The following is a 24,076-nucleotide window of genomic DNA, read 5'->3' on the forward strand; positions in this document are numbered from 1 at the left end:
GCGCTGCATTAATGATTATCAGTAGGTTTTTGTATTGTAATATTGACATGATTAATAAATTAATAAATGATGTTTTCAGCTAAATATTAATCAGTAAAGGTCTGATTTGTGCTCACTGATTTGTGATTTGTAGCCAAGAAAAAAAAAAAAAAAAAGTGGAATTCAATTCACAGCAAGGGGAAAAACAAGCAATCTTTTGATAAAAAACATACACAGCAAATGATTGGCGTCTTCACTGATAAATAACCTAAGTTGTCCCTTGATTATTTTTCTTTAAATCTATTAATCAACCTCTCATTCAGTACCAGTGTAAAACATCCCCCATTAGGAGTCTTTGAATAAGTGGTTTTTAATGGGATACATGTGCAGTGAACCTTTGCATGAGGATGAAGCACATGCACAGGGAAATGCTTGTGCACTCTATTACACACAATATGCACGATATGAGGATAATATTTGCAAATATATTAGACAATTTTATTTATTTATTTATTTTGCTTCTCCTTGCCTTTTTATATATTAATACTTCCAGTATTGTAATGTGGTTCCCACTATAACAAACGTCTGTTTTACAACTATTCTGACTAACTTGACTAATTAATAGTGCATGTTTAAAAAATGTATTAAAATATCTATGGTACACTTATAGAATATAAACTCTCCGAACAAGAGTTGAGATGTGCTGGGTTTTGTTGTTTTTATTTGTCCTCGGGCTGTTAGTTACTGGTGAGGTAAGGTGTGTTGCTTCCCCGCAGCCTGCCCACGGCGTGGAACCACACAGCCGGATTGTTTTATCTGTGGCAAAGATACGAATAAATCCAGTCAGGAGTCTGCGCTCAGCTGGTCGTTTAGAAGCAGGCCGTAGCCCACACTCAAATTAATCTGGTGTTTGCTCGCCGCTCCAAAGGACTACCTTACTGTCTGTTTGAATTCCACTGGCGATATAGCAGCCTTGAGTCTGCGTTCCTTTTATAGATATCCAGCGTAACTCATCAGCATGACCCTTAATCTGCAGCTGGGGACGTATTCGTAGCACAGGAAGTCTTATCGCTTGTATTTTGGCTAATAGTCAGGTGAAGGGTATAGTCGATGAGGCGGATAAGATAAAGAATGATGAATCAGAGAAGAAGCGGGAGTCATATACTAGTTAAGTATTTCCTCTCTGGTGCCCTGTGATGGTTTTTGTCGCAAATTAAATCACTCGGTAGCCTTAGTCTTCCTTTCTGCTTTGTAGCAATTTGATTTCACTCGGTGAAATCAGCATAGTGTATCCAAGAGTGGACGCAAGAAATAATCATTTAAGACGTCGGAAAATCCATATCATTGTTAATGAGATTTTCAGGTTTGTTTTTGCTCCAATCCTTTGGCTTTTATGTGGATGGAATAACAAAGATGAGAAAGGCTGATCATTACTGTTACCCGTGTGTGATGTGATGTATCACTCTGATCCATCAGGCATGTCTCTTTGTGTAATGTGACAGTTCGATCAATCACAGATCTTGCAAGGGGTCCATGCAGAGACAAATTTATAGTAAGACAGAACACAGCTTTTTAACACAGTTCACCACATGTATAGTTTTTCACATGCGTCAACACCAACTCCAGACTGTCTATACCCTCTTTTCAGCAATGTTACAGCTCCATTCCCTTCAGCCTTTTGTGTGCATACACTGTTTTCAAGTGCTTTTCCACACAGACCCACACACACAGACTCCACTTGTCATTGTTTGTTATTGTACTTTTTATCATTTATGTCAGCCTCTTCTTGTCTATTATTACCAAGTTATTCTAACTCACTGCTCCCTGTGTGATTTTTGTTTATTGAAGAGGGGTCACATCCATAAGCCATGTGACCTCTGCTGCACCGCGCCGGGATCAGCGTGTTCAGTTTCCTCTCGAGAGCGTGGTATTGTTAGTGATAACCATTCAGCGTGCCTTTCAAAAACAATGGCTTCGGAAAACTTTTTTTATTTATTTATTTTTTAAGGGATAACAAGGTCATATCCAGAGGGGAGACGGGAGTTGTCAGGAAGTGGTTATTCTTATTTAGTCAGATCTGGTTACCGTAGTAACAATGGAAACAGACGCTGTTGCTGTTTTGTTTTTTTTGGCTGGCTGGCAAACTTGTCAGTGCCATTGACGTGCACAGAAAAAAATACAGCTCGATCATTGTGTGAGGGTATGTAACTCAGACTTTCAGAATCAGCGAAACAAAACGAGGCTCCAAACTGCATGTCCGTGTCATGTTTACAGCTGAAACAATTAGTTGAGTCATTGATTAAATAATAATTAAACTCTGACCCATGCTAGCAGCATGGCTTTAGGGATGACAACGCTGGATGTTGAGTCAGTTGTGTGTGTGTGTGTATACATACATGTACATGCACAGAGTGGGTCCAAAAGTCTGAGACCACTTCCCCATTCAGCTTCAGCTCTTTTAGTGCTAATTCACTCTTAGTCTTGTTCATCTTTTTGGAAAATAATCTTCGCACCATTTGTATACACACAAGTGCGTTGGTGAACCAGTGGCACGCTAATAACACACCCAACACAATTGTAGAAATGAAAATTTATAGGAAATATCATTGGATCAAGCTGTTTGTTTTCTATGAGCTGGATTAGCTACAATGAACTGTTGATTTAAATTCACTTCATGGCAAATCTAGTCATTGGATCAGCTCAGCTGCCTACAGATCCCACAGAAAATCGTCTCTCTGGCACAGCAGCCAACTGCTTTCAGCTTACAAGCTCCACTGATCCATCTATCTGCCAAATCACCGACACTTTGCCCAGCTGCTGTAGAGATGTTGCAAGAAAATGGGCTGTGAATGCAGTGATGACTGTTCATGTCTGCTCACATTTTGAGGTTGTTGTTGGTGCTGTGCTGTAACTTTAGAAAGTTCAAGGGCACATCTGTCTCTGATGTGTGTTTGAATTAACAAGATTTTAGGGTGGTTTGTCTTTGCTGCTGCATATTTTACTTTTATAATTGTCCTTTTGATTCAGGAAAACAAAATTCTGCATAGATTTTTGCTTGCGAACTACTTTTACTTACAGTCATAGAACCTTGGTGTAGGAACATTCAGTACACTATCATCCACACTATCATTTTTGAACACATTTTAATCAGAGTGTCTGTGTTTTGCAGTTACATGGTGCTGCGAAAGGACGTCCGCGAGATGAACAGCGATTGTCCTCCAAAAGCCGACGCAGGGCTCAAACCAGGTGAGTTCACAGTAAAGCTTTGAGAGGTGAATCTTACAGCATGGGTGAATCGCGAGTATCTAGTCTCCAACATCTGTGAGTTGGTCTGGGTGTTGACACACTTGGCAGGAAACGCTCAGAGAGTGGGTTACAGCGAGGCAGACTGGAGAAAGAGAAGTTTTGTTTTTGTTCTGGGGAATGCAGCGGTGGAGAGCGTCTGTCACTGTGGAGTCTATTTTTGTTTGAAGTCCTCATCAGGCTTTTTATATAGTGCCCCCGTTTTTCTGCTGCAGTGCTCTTACTCTCTCATAATTACAGTTAGGAGACAGCTTTGTGTTATCCCAGTCTTGGTATTCACAGGTGGTTGACTCACAACTCTGATATTTTCCGCATTACAAAAGCGTAAAACAAGCATCTGCCAAGGTGGTTAGATGCTACTTAAACCCACCTGTGACATTGTGGCTGAATGCTTCTGCTGCTCTGCATCAATGCAAATGCTCCTGACAGATTTCCATGCTGCTTTCTTCCATTGCTGCTTTTTTTCATGTTTATGTCAAACTGTGTTTTTGTATACAGGTCTATTACTTTCAGAGGTTAAACAATAACAGTTGTATTAACTTCTCTTTAGCAAAGGAGTGTTTATAAAGCAGTACTCATTGACGGTTTTAATATTTAGTATTCAGACCCCTTTCCTTTTTTCACTTTTTTTTTGCAGCCTCATGCTAAAATTGCTTCAAAAAATGTTTAATTTTTTCTCTCATCAATCTACACTCAAAATCCTACAATGACAAAGTAAAAACAGAACTTTATAAATGTTATAAGTTATTGATGTTATAACATTGACATAAGTATTCAGACGCTTTGGTGCGACACTTTAGCCCAGGTGCCTCCCATTTCTCTTGATCATCTTTGAGATGTTTGTACACCTTGATTGGAGTCCACCTGTGGTCAGTTCATCTGATTGGACATGATTTGGAAAGATATACATCTGTCTATATAAGGTCAAAGGAACTGCCTGCAGAGCTCAGAGACAGGGTTGTGTCGAGGCACGGATCTGGGGAAGGATACAAAAAGTTTCTGTTGCATTGAAAGAGCACAGTGACCTCCATAATTTCTTAATGGAAGAAGTTTGGAACAACCAAGCCTCTTCCTAGTGCCGGCCGCCTGGCGATTGTGAGTAATTGGGGAGAAGGGCCTTGGTCAGAGAGGTGACCAAGAACCTGACAGTCACTCTGGCTGAGCTCCTGTGTGGAGATGGAGTGACTGCGGTGATGGTTGCCCCTCTGGAAGTTTCTTCCAACGATCTGGGCTTTATGGCAGAGTGGCCAGTGGCCTCAGGTCTAAGTGTCATGTCTGGAGGAAACCAGGCACCGGTCATCATCTGCCCAGCACCGTCCTGACGATGAAACGTGGTGGGCGATCGTGCTGTGGGGTTGTTTTTCAGCGGCAGGGAGTTTGAGACTGGTCAGGGTTCAGGGATATCTGAAAGGAGCAAAAATACACAGATATCCTTAGTGAAAACCTGGTGCAGAGCACCACCTCAGACTGCGCCATAGGTTCACCTTCCAACGGGACAATGACTCTAAGCCCACAGCCAAGACAATGCAGGCTTGGCTCCGGGACAACTCTGAATGTCCTCAAGTGGCCTAGCCAGAACCCTGACTTGAACCCAATCAAACATCTCTGGAGAGACCTGAAAATGGTCTGTCTCCAACCAACCTGAAAGACAGAAACGACAACCTGCAGAGAAAAATGGCAGAAACTCCTCAAATCCAGGTCTGCAAAGCTCATCGCATCACACCCAAGAAAACTCGAGGCTGTAATTGCTGTGAAAGGTGCTTCAACTATGTACTGACTAAAGAGTCTGAATACTTAATACTCAACGGGATATTTCACTTTTTAACTTCAATTTGCTAAAATTCAGTTTTTGCTTTGTCATTATGGGATATTGAGAGTAGATTGATTGTTTGATTGGGTCACTACTGGGATCACACCCCACACCAGTGGCAGATGTTATGAGGTTTAAATAAAAGAAGGAAAGCCTTATATTTAGAATATCAACCTTGAGTTCTGTTGATTCATCACATCGTTTATACTTCATGTGCAAGATGTGAAGAGCGATCTGATTCAAAAATCTTATCTGTGTTTACTTAGCCTGGAAATGATTCTGTCTTTGAAAAATGATCCGGCTTGAGTTTTACAAGCTCAGTTTTCTAGATAACAGCGGCAGGGAATGATGGGCAGCGCTTACTGTGTGTGGTTAACATGTTATAATGCATTTTCTGTGTGTGTGTGTGTGTGTGTGTGTGTGTGCGTGTGTGCGTGCGTGTGTGTGTGACAGCGCTGGACGCAGCCCTCGAGTTCCAGCAGCAGCTGGTCGTTCCCAGCACCTGGAAGACAGAAGTCAAAGAGGAAAGTTCGAGCAGTGAGGAGGATGATGAGGATGAAGAGGAGGAGCAGGAGGAAGATGCCAGCGGCGAAGAGGAGGAGGTAATGGTGTGAGCCGTGCACATGCTCTTATCTCTTCAACCTCAGAGTAAAAAAAAAAAAAAGCTCCTCAAACTGTCCTGTTTCCTCTCTTGCAGGAGGAAGTGGAGCCGTTCCCAGAGGAGAGGGAGAACTTTCTGCAGCAGCTCTACAAGTTCATGGAGGACAGGGGTGAGTCCACAGAGCCTGTGTTTACGGACACATTTCATTCCTCTTAAACGTGTCTTTAAATGCAGTACGTTTAGGGCTTTGCTTTAGGTGCAGCTTTGAAATGAAATACAGTGACAAATTCTTCACACTCAAGAGAAAAAAAAATCTGTATTTTCTGCCTTTTATGCCACATCTCTTACAATCCCAAGTCTGTACCCATATCTCATTGAGCTCTACAGCCTTTCAGTTGTCTAGATAACTCTAATATTGATCATGTATAGTTTCATAACTTGAAGAGCAATGATGGAAAGTAGAAATACTCAGCTCAAGAAATCTGAGGTACCTTTACTTGACTTGAGTATTTCTTTTTCATGCTACTTCATAAATATGATGAACTGTTATTAAACTGTTGATAGAAATCAAATTAAAAGTACATAAAATAGTTACAATTAGCCCATTTATATTTATATATTTAAAATTAATTTAAATATATATGATGTAATATAAAATATATTCGTATAAAGATTTATATTTATTATGTATTGTATTTTATTTTCTAAATTTATATAAAATGAATATTTTTCCTGCATTATGAGAACTTTTACTTTTGATACATTTTGCTAATAATACTTGCAGACTGAATTTATTCCATCACTGTTGAAAATCAGTTCCATGTAGCTTTATAAAAAATTCAGCACTGCCTCACTCCGTCTAATTGTATCTACCATGTCAACCCGCTCTGCGTATCTCCTGCTCAGGAACCCCCATCAACAAGCGGCCTGTCCTGGGCTACAGGAACCTGAACCTGTTCAAGCTCTACAGGCTGGTGCACAAGCTGGGAGGCTTTGACAACGTGAGTGCCGCTTTGACAGCAATTCCTCTTAGTGTGGCTCCATGCTAAGAGGAATTGTCTCTTAGTGTCAAAACTCGTCTCGTTTGACGTTGACTGACTGCAGAACTGTCTTCTTCTGTGTCCATGTTTGAGCAGATTGAAAGTGGCTCCGTTTGGAAGCAAGTCTATCAGGATCTGGGGATCCCTGTGCTTAACTCAGCCGCTGGCTACAATGTCAAATGTGCTTACCGCAAGTACGTACAGGTGCTGCCTCCACAGCTCCTCAAAGCTTTTATCTCAGTCTGGCAGATTGTTTTGTTTCTGTAGTTTTTTTGACCAAAACTGACATACTGTTTGTACCTGCTTTACTTTTTAATGGCCATTTTTAATACATTGCTTCCTTCTTTTAGCAAACTCTTCAAGAACAAATTGACTTTTTATCTTTGCATTAACTCTTAGCAGTGCAGGTGTGTTTGATGTTTGAGAGGAGCAGTGAAGTTACACAGGGCGCTCTTCTGGCTATGTTGACGAGGAATGTGTTATCATGCAGGTACTTGTATGGATTTGAGGAATACTGCACTTCCACTGCCATCACCTTCAGGATGGACCTCCCTTTGAAGCAGGCTCCCAAGGGGGAGGTGAAGCCCGAGGGGGAGGCAGGAGGAGCAGCTCCCGCGTCCTCCAGCTCAGAGGAGCAGAAAGCCCAGGCGGACGGAGAGCCTTGCAGTGCTCAGTCTGTAGTCTGCAAGGTGCATTCCCCTAATTTTTTATAATTATTTAAAAAAATAAACTGTGCTTTTCTTATGTTTACCCAAACCTTTACTTTAAAGTAATTACTGCAGACCACCCATATATGTGTTTATATTAAAAGCATCCCTCTCCCTTAGGAGGAGAAACCCGATTTGACCCGAAACAAAATGGAGTCGGAACCATCAAAAACGGAGGGAAAGGACAGCACGAACGACGAGGACGACGAAGAGGACGCTGCCCACAAGGGAGATGCAGACGAGGGCTCATCGACAGCTCACCTCGGAGCTGAGAACATGAAACAGGAGTGTGACGAGGAGCAAGAGAGCAAGGACAACTCTGGGTAGGTGGTCTGAAAGGATGGTCCCTCCACCAGGGTGGTAAAAAAAAAGAAATGTATGTGTGTATATGTATATATATATATATATATATATATATATATATATATATATATATGTATACACATATATCCTCATGGCATAAACGCAAGCTCCATGCAGGGCCCCCTGCAGGGCCCCTCATGGTGAAGCTGTGTTGATATTTAATCTGGCCTTCAGTATTTCAAAAGTTGCTCCAGACAAAAAGACCTGAGGCGTTCACTTTCCTTGGTGGCTGTAAAAACCTAAAAGACCATTGGCAGATGAGAAGCAGTGATCCTTCTGACCTTAATGATACTAATACGCAATATACCCACAATCCACCTCTACCTGCTAACCAGAGAGAGGCAAGCGCTCCTCTCTCTCTCTCTTCTAACTAAGCTCTTACCCACTGCCCTCTGTGCTATTATTATTTCTTGCGGCTTAGTCGGCATCAGCTGGCAGAGACATCTTAGAGCACCAAAGCCTGACTGCTACCTTTCACCTGGCATGTCATGCTGTGCTCTCTCTCTCTGTCTCTCTCTCTGTCTCTCTCTCCCTGTCTCTCTCTCTCTCTCTCTCTCTTTCCCTCTCCCTCTCTGTCTGTCTGTCTCTCTCCCTGGCTGGGACTGTTTGACCGTGGCCAGCCTCAGCTCATTCAATGCACACAACATGGCTGTGCTCTTCTTGATTTCTCCCCTTTCCTGAATTCTTTATCTCTGTCTCTCTGACCCCTCTTCCTGTCTTCTCTCTCATTTTTTGGCTTTTTGATGTTCAGCTTTATTAAATGTTCCATGTGTGTGTGTGTGAGTGAGTGAGTGAGTGAGTGAGTGAGTGAGTGAGTGAGAGAGTGAGTGAGTGAGTGTGTGTGTGTATGTGTGTGTGTTGTCACTGATGCATTAGCACACTAGATGCAAGATAGTGCTTCAGAGGCAGTAACCTTTTAGAGGAAAAAAGGAACTTAATGTGTTGATACATGTTTGTTCTGGGTAGTTGAATTGTTTGGTCTCAGTTAGATGTCGCTTCCCCCCCCCGACTGTTTCCTGTCTGGAGCTTCTAAGCCAGTGTTCTCTGTCGAGTTTAGCGCTGTGTTTGTTCACCCTCCAGTTTGACACTGTGTGTTGAGGTTGTTTGTGGTACTGGGGACCGGCTCGAAGCCGTCATTCTTAGTTTGCTGCTTACTGCTCTACTGTTTTTTGTTTTGTTTTTTTTGTTGTTTTTTTGTGTGTGTGTCGAACTGAAGGATCCTCCAACCTTACAATATCCTGATCATACGTCATTGCTCTTAGTATCCCTCTCTGTGTAGTCTTTTTTTTTTTTATCACCCATGGCTGCGGGCACACATACCGTAGGATGCCGATCACCATCACATGAGGACTCTCTGACAGAGGTTCCCCGATCCTTTGGTTTGTCGGCATGAGTGGTCCTCGCAGATGACGTGAGGGTTTACAGATTCACACAGGCTGGTGTGATCTGATCTAATCTGAGCTTTCCTCATGATTTCAAACCTGTTTGACGTCTATAGCCTGTTCCCTGGATCACATTTTCATTCCAGCGGCGGACTCTGTGTGCAGCCGATGAGAGCTAGTTTACAGTGTGCTTAAATGAGAAAATTATGTTTTAATTCATATTAATGATGGTAATTAATTATATAGAGAGAAACTTGTTCTGCAGCAATTGTTAAACTACTGCCTGAGTGCTATTTACGTTTTACCTTTTTTCTCTTGATGAAGCGCACTCCAGCTGTGTTGAAAAAACTCCACAGCCTTTCTTTGTGGCTTCTCGGTGCATATTGATACGAGTAGATTAAGTTTCATTACTCTGGTTCTGAGGAATTTATAGGTCTGGATATAAGTGATGCTTTTGGATCATTTCTGTTGGGCTTAGACAGACTGACGTTTATTTTCATTATTGATTAATCTGCTAGGGTTTTTTTTATTTTTTAATTAATCGATGAATCGTGTTTTCTTTAGAAAACACCAGAAACGCCCATCAAAAGCTCCAAGAGCCTCAGGTGGCTTCATCAGATGTGGTGTTTTGTCCAAACCCCAAAAAATTAAATGTAAAGACACATGTGAGAACCAGGAAGCAACTAACATTTGGTTGAAAATCACTTAAATGAGTAATAAATTATAAAAAAAAAAAAAAAAAAAAAAAAAAAAAAAAAAAAAAAAGATTATCTTCTGACTAATTTTCGCAGCTCTAAATTAGTTCTATCTCTGTGTGTGTGTTATAACCTATCTGTGCTCATTTGTGTTTCATGGCCATATTGTCACTGCGGGGTGGAGATGGTCTATGAAACTGATCACGTGCAGTGTGTCTTCAACATCAGTTGCCTTTTAGTCGTGAGGGTGGTCCCAGTTTCTCCAGCTGTCACACTTGGACGGCAGCACAGATGAGTGCACCTCCCTCAGTGCGGCCCGTTGAAAATGAGCTGTCGGCAGAAAAGCACGCGCTCTGAGGAGCAGTTTAGGTATGAGAGGGCTCGTGTGGGGCACTGTGACCAAATTGGATCTCGCAGCCATGCTTCCTCTCAACGCTGTGGCCTCGCTTTAAGTTGCCGCCCTGCCTGCCAAGTTGTGCTTTGCCGTGCTAACCTGCCCCTGTGGCCCCTGCGCCTAAACCACTTACTGGCACTACTGCACCGCCCGTACACCCTCCAGCTTCGACATCTCCTGACTGTTTCCCACTAGCTCCTCCTTGTGGCTGCTTTGTTTCTTACAGTGTGTGTGTGTGAATGAGAATCCCAAGTATGTTGTTGTGTGGATACGGGGTTAGATAGAATAACAGTAGTGTTATTTCCCATGCAAGATGATTGATTTTTGCCATGAAAGAATGATGTTTTATCTGCTGAAACACTGCACTGTTCTTTGTCTGGCTTACTGTTAATGATTCAGTTGTTTATCCTGCAGTTTGCTGTAGGTTACACTGGTCTAGGACAAAAAAGGAAAGTTTATGTTTCTGTATAGTTAAGGGCCTAGTGTTGTAACGGGATATGGCAGGCAAGGGTGGAGCAAATTAATTAGAAAACAGGCCTTCAAGCAGCAGGCAGTGAGTTGGGTGGGTGGCTGTGGGTGGGGCTCTGTGGTGTTCAATGGGGGCAGCCTAGGGCCAGGAAGTGCTGAACTGTTTTTCTTGCAGGGATGACAGCAGTCAGGAGGGGGAGGAGGGGGAGGAGTTTGAGTGTTACCCCCCGGGGATGAAGGTGCAGGTGAGGTATGGGCGAGGCCGCAATCTGAAGACGTACGAGGCCACTGTGAAAGAGGCAGACGTGGAGGGGGGAGAGGTGCTCTACCTGGTGCACTACTGTGGCTGGAACGTCAGGTAAGACAGGACCTGGGGAGAAATCACCTAACGTCTATATTCACCCTAAAAAAAAAAAAAAGAAAAGAAAAAAAAAAAGACATCTCTTAACCTTCAATTCAGCTCACGGGATCACCGCTACATGGGTATCCCCGCAGCAGTAACACATCCCTTCCTCACAATTCTGCTTCATCTAATCCAGTCCCATGGTCAGCACTCTGATTATGGAGAGCACTGGGCCATCTAGTGGCAGAAACAGAACTGAGTTTTGGGTCGGTGTGGATCACTCCTCAGCTTCCCTCACTCAGTTTTGACTGAATCCCCTGTCTGTCTGTCCCCCAGCTGTCTGTCTCTCTACCAAAAATCTGCAGACAGGCTGAGCTTTTACCAATTTAACTCTGGAGTTAACCAACCACTGGTTCTGGTTAAGCAATTTTTTTAGATCCTGCACTATGGTATTTGAATGTGAGCTACCCTTCTCTGAATTCTCTGAAAGGCCAACCAAAGTGCTGCTACACTCACCTCTACCTCTCAACCCTCTCCCCCCTCCCCAGTGGGTCAGGGTTAATGCAGTGTTAAGTAGAGTGTTAGGGTACCATGACACAGAGGTTAACTAGTGCAATCAGCATTTCATTGTCTCAATGTTGTTGTGTGGTCCTCTAGCACTCTATAAAAGACAGTGGGATGTTCTCTGCATTGTGTCTGTCGTGTGTGATGTCGTGAAACTTTTCATTTTCCTCATACGACACAAGTAGCACCCTTGGTACTGTCGGAACTTTGTTGAATATGATTTGTGTGGTGGTCGGTGTTAATATTGTTTCTTTCTTCATCGTAAAGGTTTGTCTTTTTCCACATAACACCATGGGATTTCTTCCTTTGCTGTTGAGGCTTATTGTGTCACAGCAACATGTTGGGGTCAGACAGTAGAGGTGTCTGTGTGGTGGGTGGTGTGAGAGACTTTAAGCTCCTTTCAAAGTCCTGAATGATGAAATTGTCTCTTGTCTTTGTACTTGATTTTAGATATGATGAATGGATCAAAGCAGACAAGATTGTGCGCCCCGCCAATAAGAATGTACCAAAAATAAAGCACCGCAAAAAAATAAAGGTACGAGTTTTGTGGAGTTGCAACTTTTTCAGCTTAAGCCTGGTTCAGTGTTATGATGTGAATGATTGACTGTGTTGAAATTCTGACAGAACAAAGCTGAGAGGGAGCGAGACAGGTTGGAGAGGCTGAATGACAGAGAAGTCCTCGGCCCGTCGGCCAACACCAACCGCGTCCCACGCTCCAAATGTGGCCTGAGTCAGGATGTCTTTTCCAAGATGGACGAGGGTGAGGACAAAGGGACTCAGCAGTCTCCAGTCAAGTCTATAGAAATTACTTCTATCCTCAATGGCCTGCAAGGTAGCAACACTCATTAGCGTGTAGTCCTCATGCACACTTACAGCAGATTAGGACTGTTTGACTCTGACTGTTTGAAGTGGTTTATTTATGTCGGTTAATATCCTGCTGAAACTAACAGACACTCTGTCTTGTTTGCCTCAGCGTCTGAGATGTCCACAGATGAAAGTGAGCATGAGGATGAGGAGGGAGAGCATAATGAAGAGGATCGCCCAGGTTGCAGAGGCAGCCTCAGAAAGACCCCACCAGAGCCGGCGCAAACATCAGAGCGTTGGGAGAGCGGGACTCCACCTGCAGGATCCAAATCTTCTCCGGTCTCGGGAAAGAGCCAGGATTCAGCGAGTGCAGAGAGCGCCGACGTCGCAAAACGCAGAAGTCAACCTGAGTTAGAGGGAGAGGTGAGCACCAGGAAGAGAAAGTCTGACGGTGCAGCAGAGAGGACCCCAAAGGGCCAATCCAAAGCTAAGACGAGGACCACCAGGAGTGCTGACTGGTTACCTGGAGGCTCTCCCAGGAAGCTGGAGGAAAGAGCGGCCGGGCCCGGGGACGAGAGGGGGGCGTCGTCAAACAGCAGTTCAGACGAAGAGGGTGCAGCGCAGGCCGAGTCCCAGGCTGAGGAAGGTCAGCGAAGTCGCCCAAAAACCAAAGGTTCCCCTTCTAAGAAGTACAACGGGATGAAGGAGAAGACCAAAACTGGCAGACAAGCGGGGTTCTGGGAGATTCCTGAAAAGAGGGCCAAGACGTCTGGGAACGCAGAGGAAAGGCCGGCTGTCCGCTCTAAAGGACAAAAGGATGTGTGGTCCAGCATCCAGGCCCAGTGGCCAAAGAAAACTCTGAAAGAGTTGTTCTCTGACTCGGACACAGAGGCCGCCAATTCTCCTCCCCCACCTGTACCCTCATGTCTGGAGGAGCCGAGTGTCGAACAGGACGCGGGACCTGAGGACGAAGCGTCAGAAGAGCCGATGGAGAACGACAAACTACAGGAGTTTCCGAGCAGTGGCAGTAACTCTGTACTCAACACGCCACCAACGACGCCCGAGTCCCCCTTGGGAGGAGGCAGCGCTGTGGAAGACTCGGGTCAAGCGCAGCCTTCCTCCCCGCCGCCGTCCACACCCCCCGCCTTGCCTTCAGAGCCGGTTTCTGACGCTCTTCCCCCAGGACCCATACAGGAAGAGGTGGCGGGTGGGCGCAGTGAGACGGACAGCAGTACGGTAGAAGTGGAGAGTCTGGGTGGGGAGCTGCAAGACCTCCCTCAGGATGAAGGGGCAGGTTCCCCCTCAAAGGTGTTTGACGTCAGCCTCTCTTGCAACAGCAGCAGCAGCTGCAGCTTAGAGCTGAGCAGCAGCAGCCAACAGGAGAGCGAGCAGAAGTCCAAAGGTACAAATAATAGCAAATGTTACTCTATCAAGGGTTTTTCAAAGAGAGAATTCATTATTTTTTTTCAGGATGGAATACTACAGAAATACACATCGACAACTCACTCATTTCACAGTCTGCCTGTTCCCTCACCATTTTTCCCTTTTCCTTTGTAGCGTCTGTGAGTCAAAAGCGGCAGAAAGAATCACAGACAGGTGGAGCCTCAAAGAAACACAAGCCAAACCGCAAGAGCCTAGGTGTGCCTCCCAAAAAGAATAGGAAAACAGGTGAGGAGAGCTGCAGAAAGAATTGCTGACACCCTGCTAGCCTTCCTGTTTCCAATCCCAGCAGCACCGTTATCAGCTGTGGGATTTCTGTTTCATATTTACTCATTTCCTGACATGGTGTCACAGGCTTCGGGTGGAAAAGGAAATGAGATTTTACCCGATCATTGTCCATCATTGTCCATCTTTTTCCAATCTTTGTTGTCTTCTCTCAGCCAACAGCAGTGACAGTGAAGACCAGTCTGTTGTTGAGGGCGCTGCCAAATCAACTGCCTCTAAGAGCAACGCATCAGACGTGAAGGCCGCCACCTCGCCCAAGTGTCACGGACGATCCCCCCCCTCGAGCCATAAGTACCACAAGCAGGGCGACGCCGACCACGGCCAGCACCGAGACACCCATGGAAGATCGCCACGTGTGTACAAGTGGAGCTTCCAGATGTGTAAGTGTCACATGGCCAAGTCATCTTTTATTCCACTTTGAAAACACCAGACAATTTGACTTTTTCATCAGGTCCCATTCAAATAGTCAAAGTCAGGATCTTCTTTCAGTCTAATTAAAAAGTTGAACAACTTTTTTTTTTTTACTTTGTGTTAATTTTTTTAAAAGTTGACTTGGGTGTACTGCGCCTTTAATTTAGCACCTCTTTTCCATTCTGTTGACTAAAGTTGAATTTTATCTACGTTTTTTGTCATCAGTGTGTAAATGTGTTTCTGCCCTATTTACACTAAAACCCTAAAAAACACCCATCATTTGTGTTGCACCTAGCTGACCTGGAGAAGATGAGCAGTCTGGAGAGGATTTCGTTTCTTCAGGAGAAGCTGCAGGACATCAGGAACCACTACCTCTCCCTCAAGTCTGAGGTTGCCTCTATTGACAGACGACGAAAACGCATGAAGAAGAAGGAACGGGAAAGTGAGTGAGCTCTTTGTTACCTTGCCATTACAGATAACTAGGATTGAGCTGCACCACCTATCATTAACTCCATTCTTAATTTTGTGTATCAGCGCCTTCCTATGTTTTTAGTAACTGTGAGCCAATTCCATACTAGTGATTTACTGAATCTGGTTGCACCATTAAAGGCTAGTAAATACCATATAATATAGTATAAAATATGTGTTTGCAGAGTTAGTGATTGTGCAGTTTACAATGAGTGTCAAATATCAGATTATGCAAACCTAGCAAATGTTACTTGATTTGTGATTGCCATAACGTTTTTGTATTATGCAGTATGTTGGTGCTAATTTAGAATATATATATCTTTGTCTTATGTTTGGGGGATAGTCATGCTCTAGGATTTGGAACCAGGGTTCCCATAATGCCCGGTTTACATCCCACAAACCAGTACCAGTTACACTTTGGGAAATTGGCACTATTAAAGCTATGCCGAATGAGCTATTAGCAGTTCCACTTGTATGTACAGACAACTGTCACAGGATTACTTTGATACTTAAGAAAACTTAAAAATATGATGATTCTCAGGCAACTTCTGAGAGCATCTTTTTTGTAAGAGTTTATAGATTTGTGGATGTTTATTCACAGTGCACTTTGAGTATAATGGTGTCTTCAGAAAGTGTAAGTTATTCTGAATTTTTAACAGTGTCTGTGTGCTCAGGTTTGACTGAGTTATATTCAGAGTGGGAGACTATGTTCAGCCCCCCTGGCTGCTCTGATCTATGTAACAGTTGCACCTGATGGGTACTGGGTGTAAATATTTAGCAACAACTCATCTGTTAGTAACAACTAATTTGGATTGTGCAACCAATCACTTGCATTATAACGAGTGTAAGATTAAACTTGAAAAGACCTGTGTGCTCTCTCCATCTACATGCCTCAAAACTGAACCCAACCAAATCTTGATTGTGTTTCCCAGGCACGGTGGCTGCGTCCTCTTCATCCTCCTCCTCCTCCTCCTCACCGTCCTCCAGCTCACTGACTGCTGCAGTCATGCTGACACTGGCCGACCCACCGGTGTCGTCCTCATCCTCCTCCTCTCAGAACTCTGGGGTATCAGTGGAGTGCAGGTGACAGGACAAACCAGCAAGGAACCACCGCACCAAGCACTTAACCAGCACCCTGGGGTCGCCGCCCCCATTCCCTTCCAACAGAACGGACAACTCAACCTACATACTGTAACTACTGGGGCACAAAAACCAGACCAGAGACAAAAAAAAACAAAACAAGAAACAAGCACTATTTTCTATTGACAACTGTTTCCTTGGCAAGCTAATGGCACTTAAGTGCACTTTTATGAAGATTGTGTAGGGGGATGAAATTTGTCAAAAAATATTCAAAATTGTCTTTTGCGCTCTCCTTAATTGAACATTTATAAGAATTGTTTTTGCAAGCAATAATTGTTTCCATTTGATAAAGCTGTACTGGTAAGGGATGATTTCCAGTGAAGACCCCTCTGTGCTCTGTCCTCATAGCTCAGCATGGTGCTGCCTGTGCTCGCCATGTTATCATGGGGAATTAAGAGGAACACTGCCACATTGGCATTAAGGGTGTGTGAAATGTAACTTTGCCACGTTTCTCTGTCCACCCTCATTAAAAAGGCCTTTGTGTGGTTAAACCTCAAGCGGTTGATGACGCTCTTCTCATGTACAGGCTCCGAGGTCCTGTACATGTTTCCATTGATTCATATATGTGGTGTTAGAGAGGGTTTCAGACCATCATAGGTCCACTGACAGCCTCAGTGGATGAATATGGAATGATACTGTAGTGCCTTTTTGTTCTTTTCCATGGGGCACTTTGAGAAAGGACAGCACTTTTGTTCCTGATCCTCTTCTCAAATGAGAGGGTCAGCTGGAATAATGTGTCCCTTACAAAAGACTGGAGAATGCTGTATGAGTGAGCAGGCAGTGAAGGGCTGAGTCTGACAGATAATGGTGGTTTTTATCAGCATATGGTAATATTTAAGAATTGTAAAAGCAAGAACTCCTAAACTGGAACACCTGTAATCTACTACTGAATACTCATCCAGCTTGGTTACAACTATTGAGTTTGGCAGTATAAAATGTGCAATGATGAAGCTGGTGAATGCAATGGTCACATTACTTCACTTCATCAGCCTTTTAAAAGCCCATCTGCTTTATTTTTATTATGTTTTCCTCACCCATACAACCCCCTCCCCCCAGTCCCATCGTCTTCACTGAAGATTTGATGGTGCAAATCTGCAACTGGATCAAGTTAACTTGAAGGTCGCCACAGGAGGTATTTACAGCATCAATTCAGTACTGCAGAACACATGAATGAAGCTGAATTCCACGTTTGCAGTGTTTCACACAACATGACATGTTATTTAACTCCATTAAGCTCCATTAAAGAAAACAACGCATCACTTTCTAATTCTCCTCATGATCAATAATGACATGCCAGCTTCTTCTCATACTCATCCCTACCAAAAACGTTTGGTTCTGTTTCCTGTACTATGACCAGATTAAAGGTAAAGATATTGTAAATGTGCATTTATATCATAAAGTGACGTATGCGTATACATTTCTGAAGACATCTCCAGTGTTTCCTTTGTATAGACCCCCTACTGTATGATAACCTGAAGTTGCGTTTTGTTTGGCACTTGTATGTAATTGTATGCTTTTGTTATACATTTGTATATTGAGAAGTGTTTTGAGTCAAGCTATTTAATATCTTGCACTGTTAATAACATGTACTTTTCTGTACAGACAGTTTTACGGTTTTAACTGTAGTTTGAGTGTAAATACTGAGGGTTACAGCATGTTTGTTCTCCCCCTTTGTCCTCATTCTTTTCTCTTGTAGGAACAGATTTCTTTGAGTTTGTTTATGTCGTTCTGTTCTGCCTCTTTCATCAGTTTCAGTAGTCATTTATTTTTCTTTCTTCCTCTTTTTTTTTAATTTCATGTTTTGCTTTAGTTTGTATTCTGTTTTGTTTTTCTATAGCTTACGCTTGTAAGAGGAGAATGGTGGTTTTTGGATGTGGCTGATCTATGGCCTGAAGCTAAAGCTGTATGAACCTGTATATGGAAAATGGTCTGATCATAGATAAAGAGAAAGTAATGGAGCTTATTGAAAAATGCTCAATAGTATTTATTAGGCTCATCTGATGATGGTCATTGTGTAATTTATTGTAAAAATGTAAGCAAAGCAGAAGCCTCTGTTTGAAATAAATGCCATAGTTTGTGAAGTACTCAGTGTGTCTGCTGCCATCAGTGGGGAAACCTTTACTCAAGCACTGTACTGAGGTATTTTTTTATTTTACTTGAATATTGCTAGTTTATTATACTTCTACTTTTGCTCTTACTACTTTACAGCAGGAATATATTGAACTTTTGACTCCACTACCTTTATTCGACTAATATATTTACAGTATAGTGAAATAATGTAATTATTTTGCAGATAGTTTCTACATATAAAACATGAAAAGTTTATAAAATGTGATGTATTGTTAAAGATTAACGACCCAACAGTACATATAAAGTAAAGTTCGCAACTACAAGTAGTTGAAATGATCTCCACCTTGACCAAACATAATATTAAAATCCTGCCGGCACATCGTAGAATTCAGAATTAGAACTGCTTTTGTTTTTGATAATTAAAGTGCATTTTGTTCATGATACTTTTGTGTTTAAACACATATTCGAGATAAAATATTATACTGTACTACTAGCACTCCATGAATCCCACGTTACCGCCATCTCTGAGCCCTATTATTGTGGGTAATTAAAGGTTTGATGTGTGGTAAAATTTGATTAAACAAATTAATTTGGGAATAAACACCGTGTAAGCACAGTATTAGCTAAAGTAATTATGCTGTTAACGCGGGGCACTTTGACACAGACCCTCTTCAACATAGTGAAACTGCTTTTAGTCAATGCTGTGTTATTTTGTGAGTGTGTGAATGGTATTTATTCATATTTACCAGTGAAAAATATGATTCTCATCATATTAATACAGAATATCTGGATGTGACGCTTGTAAACGTCGACATTACGTCTTGCGTCATGATTACGTACTTCCTTTGCAATGTGCTAGCTGCTAGCTGGCTAGCCTGCCCTGCTGCGTGCCGTGTCCATGAGTAGTTTCCAGGTATGATGAGCGGCAAGACGAGCGCGGTAGTTGCCGGGGTGTGCGGAGCCCTTTTCGTCGCATACTGTATTTATTTTGACAGAAAGCGACGGAGCGACCCTCACTTCAAGGAAAAGCTACGTGAACGTAAGTGTGTGAGCCTGAGGGAGCAGGGAAAGTGTTAGTTCAGCAGTCCAGTCACAGCAGCGGGAGCATGTTAGCTTCCTCCATGTGGCACACACATAACCCGGACACTTTATCAAACACTATACTGAATGATATATCTTCTTTCTTATACACATAGCGTATAGAGTATTCATGTGTAAACTAAGTTAATTTTCCTCAGCTATGTCGCAGTTGATAGGTCAGTCGTGGATGGAGCGTGCTTTAGCTAGCAGCTCAACTTGTGACCATGTGTTTGTCGTTTGGTTCAACAGTTAACTAAACATACCAACATCATCTAAAACCACTTTTTTTCCACACAGGTAGACGAAAGCAAAAAGTTTCCAGTGACAGGTCTGGACTGGCAAAGGTAGGATGAAATGGCAAACCATTAATTTCAGATGATTTTTGTTTCTTCCTGAGGCCTAAGTGTGAATTTCTGACCCCGTGGTTTGTTGACTTTGAAGCTGCCTGACCTGAAGGACGCGGAAGCTGTTCAGAAATTCTTTCTGGAGGAAATCCAGCTGGGAGAGGAGCTTTTGTCACAAGGTTAGAGAAATTAAGCCAGCCAACGGTTCTTCTCATGATTTCCAGCCCCATGTTCTCCTTTTAAGGATTGTTTTCGAAAATTTTTTCTAATTCAGGTGAATTTGAGAAAGGAGTGGACCACTTGACCAATGCGATTGCAGTATGCGGTCAGCCTCAGCAGCTGCTTCAAGTTCTCCAGCAGACGCTGCCGCCTCCAGTCTTCCAGATGCTGCTCACCAAACTGCCCACCATCAGCCAGGTGAGGATATACCCTGCATCTCCTGTTTTATTTATAAATTTAGTGTGATGGTTTGGTGGCGGAGCATCCTTAGTAAACCCCCCAGTTGCGTTTTGTGGTCTCTGGGACAAGAAAGGGTGCAAGATCAATCTTAGAATTATCCAAAGCTGAGAGCCATGTGTCAGTAGCTCTTGGCTATTTCACCTCTAAGACAGAACATTACAAATAACAACTGCTTGTTGATTTGTTGAAACTGTCGGACATAAAGTTGCTGTTCTTAAATTGCTGCCATTAATTTTTTTGGCACAACCTCTGAAAGATCTTTTTTTTTCTGTTTTTCAGCGAATCATCAGCTCTCAGTCTTTAACAGAAGATGACGTCGAATGAATGTGTGTGGAAGCTATTACTATTCCGTAATGGGATTTCGGACACTGATATTTGTGCACTGTTTGGTACGTGTGACTGCTGGTGTGTGTGAGTTGTGAGCCTGATTTATCACACAGTTCTGTGGACATGGAGCCCCCTCTGTCACAGCACTCCGAGGTTAAAGAACTTTGTCAAGGTTACGTTTCTGGGAAATGTTAAATACATTCCATCTTTCTTACATGGTTCCCACCACATCTCATGTTTTCTAGCATTCTGTTTATTCTATTTATTTCCCTCAAAAGTAATGATCTTTTTGGGGGTGTGGGCGGGGGGGGTTTGCTGATATGTTATGTACAAAATAAAAAAACAGTATGTAGATGATTTGTTACATATTGCTGTGCAGTTGATATACATGTGAAATGTGTGTAAGACTCTCTACACTAAACAGAACACTTGTTTGTGGATTATTGCCATTAAGTTCTGACATTGTTCTTGTATGTCGGTTAAATGTTATTTTTATATTCCAGCCTTTCATAGCTGGACATATTTTTCTGTTTAAACTCCCACAATAAAACATGAAAACACAGTTGGAGGCTCTGAGTTTCCATTTGCCAGTAGATGGCAGTAGCAATGCACAAGAAAAAAAAATGCATGTACAGTTTTGAAATATGGAGTGTGGGCAGTTTTTATCTGCTTGGAGAGCTGGAGAATCATTTTGCTGAATGGAAAGCGTAATGTGCGTAATTCAAAAGTAAATATAGCTCACAACTTTTTTTCAATAGAAAAGAAATATCAAGATGTTAAATAACATGGAGGAAGGGAATGTAAACTAATCTCATGAGTCTTTATTGCCAGGAACCATACATGTAGGTATGTTAGATAAATTGGAGGAGAACAAAAAACCTTGAATCTTGACCTTCAACATGTTCATGAATCCTTGACACTGGTTAATAAAATACAGATACTGCTAAAACAAAGTTAAATTGCCATCCTGAGAGTATGGTATTTCTGTTTCCAACTAGTATTGAAACACATGAGACTGTGTGGGTGCACTAAGCCACGGTGTCTTCATTGTGAATGGCTTTATTGTGTTTGCAGGAGAGTGAAAGTGGAGCAGCTCGTAGGGGAAGGGAGTAGGTCTGCTTGAAAGTGTGTCTCTTGGAAGACAAATAGAGCTGTAATTATTTTTATCCCTGTCTGCAGCTGTTTTTCTAACGGCTCTGGCCCAAGCAGCCCGGGCCTTGAGGTTGCCAGGAATTGAGAGCAGGGGGAAAATAGTTTTTCTACATTAGGAATGAAAAATGAAAATTGAACAGGGGCCCAGAAATGTCGAGTGAAGACTAAATGGTAGACACTGTTCCATTTTCCATTAACTCATGCGCTCGCTCTGCAGTCTTTTCTTCAGCACTCCTGCTATTTTGCCATTTGGGGGAAATGGAGAAGCCTGACAAGAGGTCTGCAGAGTGGTCTGGCCTGGAGCGTGTGTGTGTGGGTGTGCACGTGCGCACACCCACACACAGAAGAAGTGGCTCGTTGTTAATCTGGCCTTTGGGGAGGCAAAGGAGAAAAATAACAGACTATGTTGGAGGCCAGAAGCTGGAGCAGTGGTCTGCTGCTGGCACTGGAGGTAGGAACAGGTTCAGACCCCTCCACACACACACACACACACACACACACACACACAGCACACACTGAAGGATTCCAGATCAGTGCTGCCTGCTCTGAATGCAGTAAACCAAGTGAAACACACTTTGACACAAGGCCATGACGTGCTTCATTTCAGCATGACACAGCAAATCTTTTGTTTTAGTCTAAGACAGAGCCTGCTCTGTGTCCCAAGTGCTCAGTAGAATCTTAATGTAGTCTATTAGGTGTTTGTTCTACTTCTTTTGACTTAACGTCATTCTTTTAATTGCATTCCTGCTCTATTTGAGTCTGTATGAATGGATTATGAGTCAGCTCTTCATATCTGATGAAGCAGACGGGAAGAAAATGGGGAAAATAGAGAATCTCCCTCCTCTTGTGCAGTAGGGGGCACTGTGGCTCCAGGCAGTATTTGCAGACTCCTATGCTCTTCCACTGAAGGACAACTGAATGGAGTGAGCTGAGAGACTAACAGTTCCAGTTGACAGCAATAACAATGGCTGTGCCTGCAGCACAGCGACCATGTGCTCGGGAGAAACGATTTTTTAACAGTTTGTAATCCTTTTTTCCTAATGTGCTCGCGATGACAGATGCACCCTGTTAATTCATTACAGGTGCAGGAAATAACCCGTTACTGGAGGAAACATTAAAATCCCAGGATGTAGGCATAGAGACCAGCTAGGACCAAAGGAGTCTGACTGCCATTGTAATTTGTTTGCATGGATTGTGACTGTATGTCAAATGTTGTATTGGGAATATTATAATCAGTTGAGCTTCACAACTCATTACTGGAAATCCTGTCAACAAATGATCCACAGCAATAATAACCTTTATTTTGTTATCACAGTTTGTGAGTTTGAATGTCAAAGCTTTATTGCTGCTCTGTATACCAAGTGCATATACACAGATTGGGTATGTGACCGGTGGACTTGTCTTGTTATGTAGGAGCAGCTGTGTTTGAGAGTTTAAAGCAGCCAGAAATAACTGTGTTGTATGTGGTTGCTATGGCAGCTTCACGTAGCTCTGCAAAGCAGCAGACTCTCTGCTGCACTGGTCCACATTTGAGATCCTCCGAGTGTTACCTCTGAGCAGTAACTTCGCAGGGAGGCATTTGTAGCTCGTATAGCTTCCTGATCACTGGATCATCAGGTGGAGGCGTCCACAGAGGCCTGTGAGTCCTCTTGTGTCCTTGTTTTGGAACATGTTTTCTCACCGCCTGATGATGCTTAGAGTCGCACTGTCTGTGCCCTGTTGCTGATGTCATGGCTGTGGTGCCAGAGTCTGCAGCCTACTGTATGTTGTCATGGAGAGGGCAGGCTGGGGAGAAATATGAGACATGTCCAGACTGTGCCAGCAGCTATAATAAAGACTGCTGCTCTCTTCTGCACTGCCACTTGTATGCACAGCAGCAACACAGTATATTAATTACCCAGCGCCTCCTCTGTGTCATTCACCAGTGAGGGAAAGAAGGAGAAAAATTTCCAAAGCACGTCCTAAAAATAAAGCAGCACTGTACGTGCTCAGAGTATTAACTTCCACACAGATGACCCATTTTTCCATCTCAAAGGGTCTGTGGATGGGTGGAAAAAAAGAGGGGGGGGGCGAAGAGAGAGGGGAGGCAGCAGTGGAGCCAATCACGTGAATCTAAAGCAGGCTACACATCCTGGCGGCTTTCTCTTCCTCTTTGGGGCAATGCCTTACTGTCTTTTGTTTTTCCATTCCTCTGCTGCTCCCGTGGTAATTGAACTTGTACCGCTGCCCTTCCTCCATGCAGGTTTCGTCCCTCCCCCATGTGTAGCCTAACCAGTTGCTAAGCTACATAGCTCTGGTGTTTACATTCCCTGTGTGTGTGAGCTACAGGGTGTGGACAGCACCCCCCCCCCGCACCCCCACCCCCCCATTTCTAGCCGCACCATAAAGTGAGTGGTACTTATCACAGCAAATTCCTGACTTATTTGTCATCTGGGGCTGCGGATTTG

The 24,076-nt window shown here is 43.2% G+C and overlaps 2 protein-coding genes and 1 non-coding gene across 5 annotated transcripts in view; all 3 read left to right on the forward strand.

Annotated features, from left to right (window-relative positions):
* Positions 1-18,281, forward strand: part of arid4b (AT-rich interaction domain 4B) — a 43,016-nt gene extending 24,735 nt beyond the window's left edge. Inside the window, exons 10-24 of one of the 3 annotated variants that reach the window (XM_023411820.2) lie at positions 3,149-3,225; positions 5,546-5,694; positions 5,790-5,862; positions 6,600-6,694; positions 6,830-6,927; positions 7,224-7,422; positions 7,561-7,763; positions 10,918-11,100; positions 12,100-12,184; positions 12,274-12,481; positions 12,623-13,855; positions 14,011-14,121; positions 14,334-14,558; positions 14,885-15,031; positions 15,990-18,281. In XM_023411820.2, the coding sequence (XP_023267588.1) occupies positions 3,149-3,225; positions 5,546-5,694; positions 5,790-5,862; positions 6,600-6,694; positions 6,830-6,927; positions 7,224-7,422; positions 7,561-7,763; positions 10,918-11,100; positions 12,100-12,184; positions 12,274-12,481; positions 12,623-13,855; positions 14,011-14,121; positions 14,334-14,558; positions 14,885-15,031; positions 15,990-16,144 (3,241 nt within the window). In that variant the 3' untranslated portion in view covers positions 16,145-18,281. The remainder of the gene's footprint in view (positions 1-3,148; positions 3,226-5,545; positions 5,695-5,789; positions 5,863-6,599; positions 6,695-6,829; positions 6,928-7,223; positions 7,423-7,560; positions 7,764-10,917; positions 11,101-12,099; positions 12,185-12,273; positions 12,482-12,622; positions 13,856-14,010; positions 14,122-14,333; positions 14,559-14,884; positions 15,032-15,989) is intronic. The other 2 variants (XM_023411822.2, XM_023411823.2) reach the window with 2 other exon arrangements.
* An 846-nt stretch (positions 18,282-19,127) lies between these two features.
* Positions 19,128-21,039, forward strand: tomm20a (translocase of outer mitochondrial membrane 20). The gene is made up of 5 exons (XM_023411824.2): positions 19,128-19,306; positions 19,645-19,691; positions 19,789-19,870; positions 19,966-20,108; positions 20,430-21,039. The coding sequence occupies exons 1-5, from the start codon at positions 19,183-19,185 to the stop codon at positions 20,472-20,474; spliced, it is 441 nt and encodes a 146-aa protein (XP_023267592.1). The 5' UTR covers positions 19,128-19,182; the 3' UTR covers positions 20,475-21,039.
* Positions 20,170-20,304, forward strand: LOC111659030 (small nucleolar RNA SNORA14). The gene has a single exon (XR_002761043.1). It is a non-coding gene; the product is annotated as a small nucleolar RNA SNORA14 (small nucleolar RNA).
* Positions 21,040-24,076: the final 3,037 nt, after the last annotated feature.

The sequence above is a fragment of the Seriola lalandi genome, unplaced genomic scaffold (assembly GCF_002814215.2).
Source record: "Seriola lalandi dorsalis isolate HSWRI2012SDOR001 ecotype SW California unplaced genomic scaffold, Sedor1 jcf7180002054470, whole genome shotgun sequence".
NCBI classification, from domain to species: Eukaryota; Metazoa; Chordata; class Actinopteri; order Carangiformes; family Carangidae; genus Seriola; species Seriola lalandi.

Bases quoted from the DNA above. Each gene is read 5' to 3' on its own strand.
- tomm20a (XM_023411824.2), top strand. From the start codon at position 19,183: ATGATGAGCGGCAAGACGAGCGCGGTAGTTGCCGGGGTGTGCGGAGCC. The intron at 19,307-19,644 runs GTAAGTGTGTGA...TTTTCCACACAG, and splicing joins CAAGGAAAAGCTACGTGAAC to GTAGACGAAAGCAAAAAGTT. The intron at 20,109-20,429 runs GTGAGGATATAC...TCTGTTTTTCAG, and splicing joins AACTGCCCACCATCAGCCAG to CGAATCATCAGCTCTCAGTC.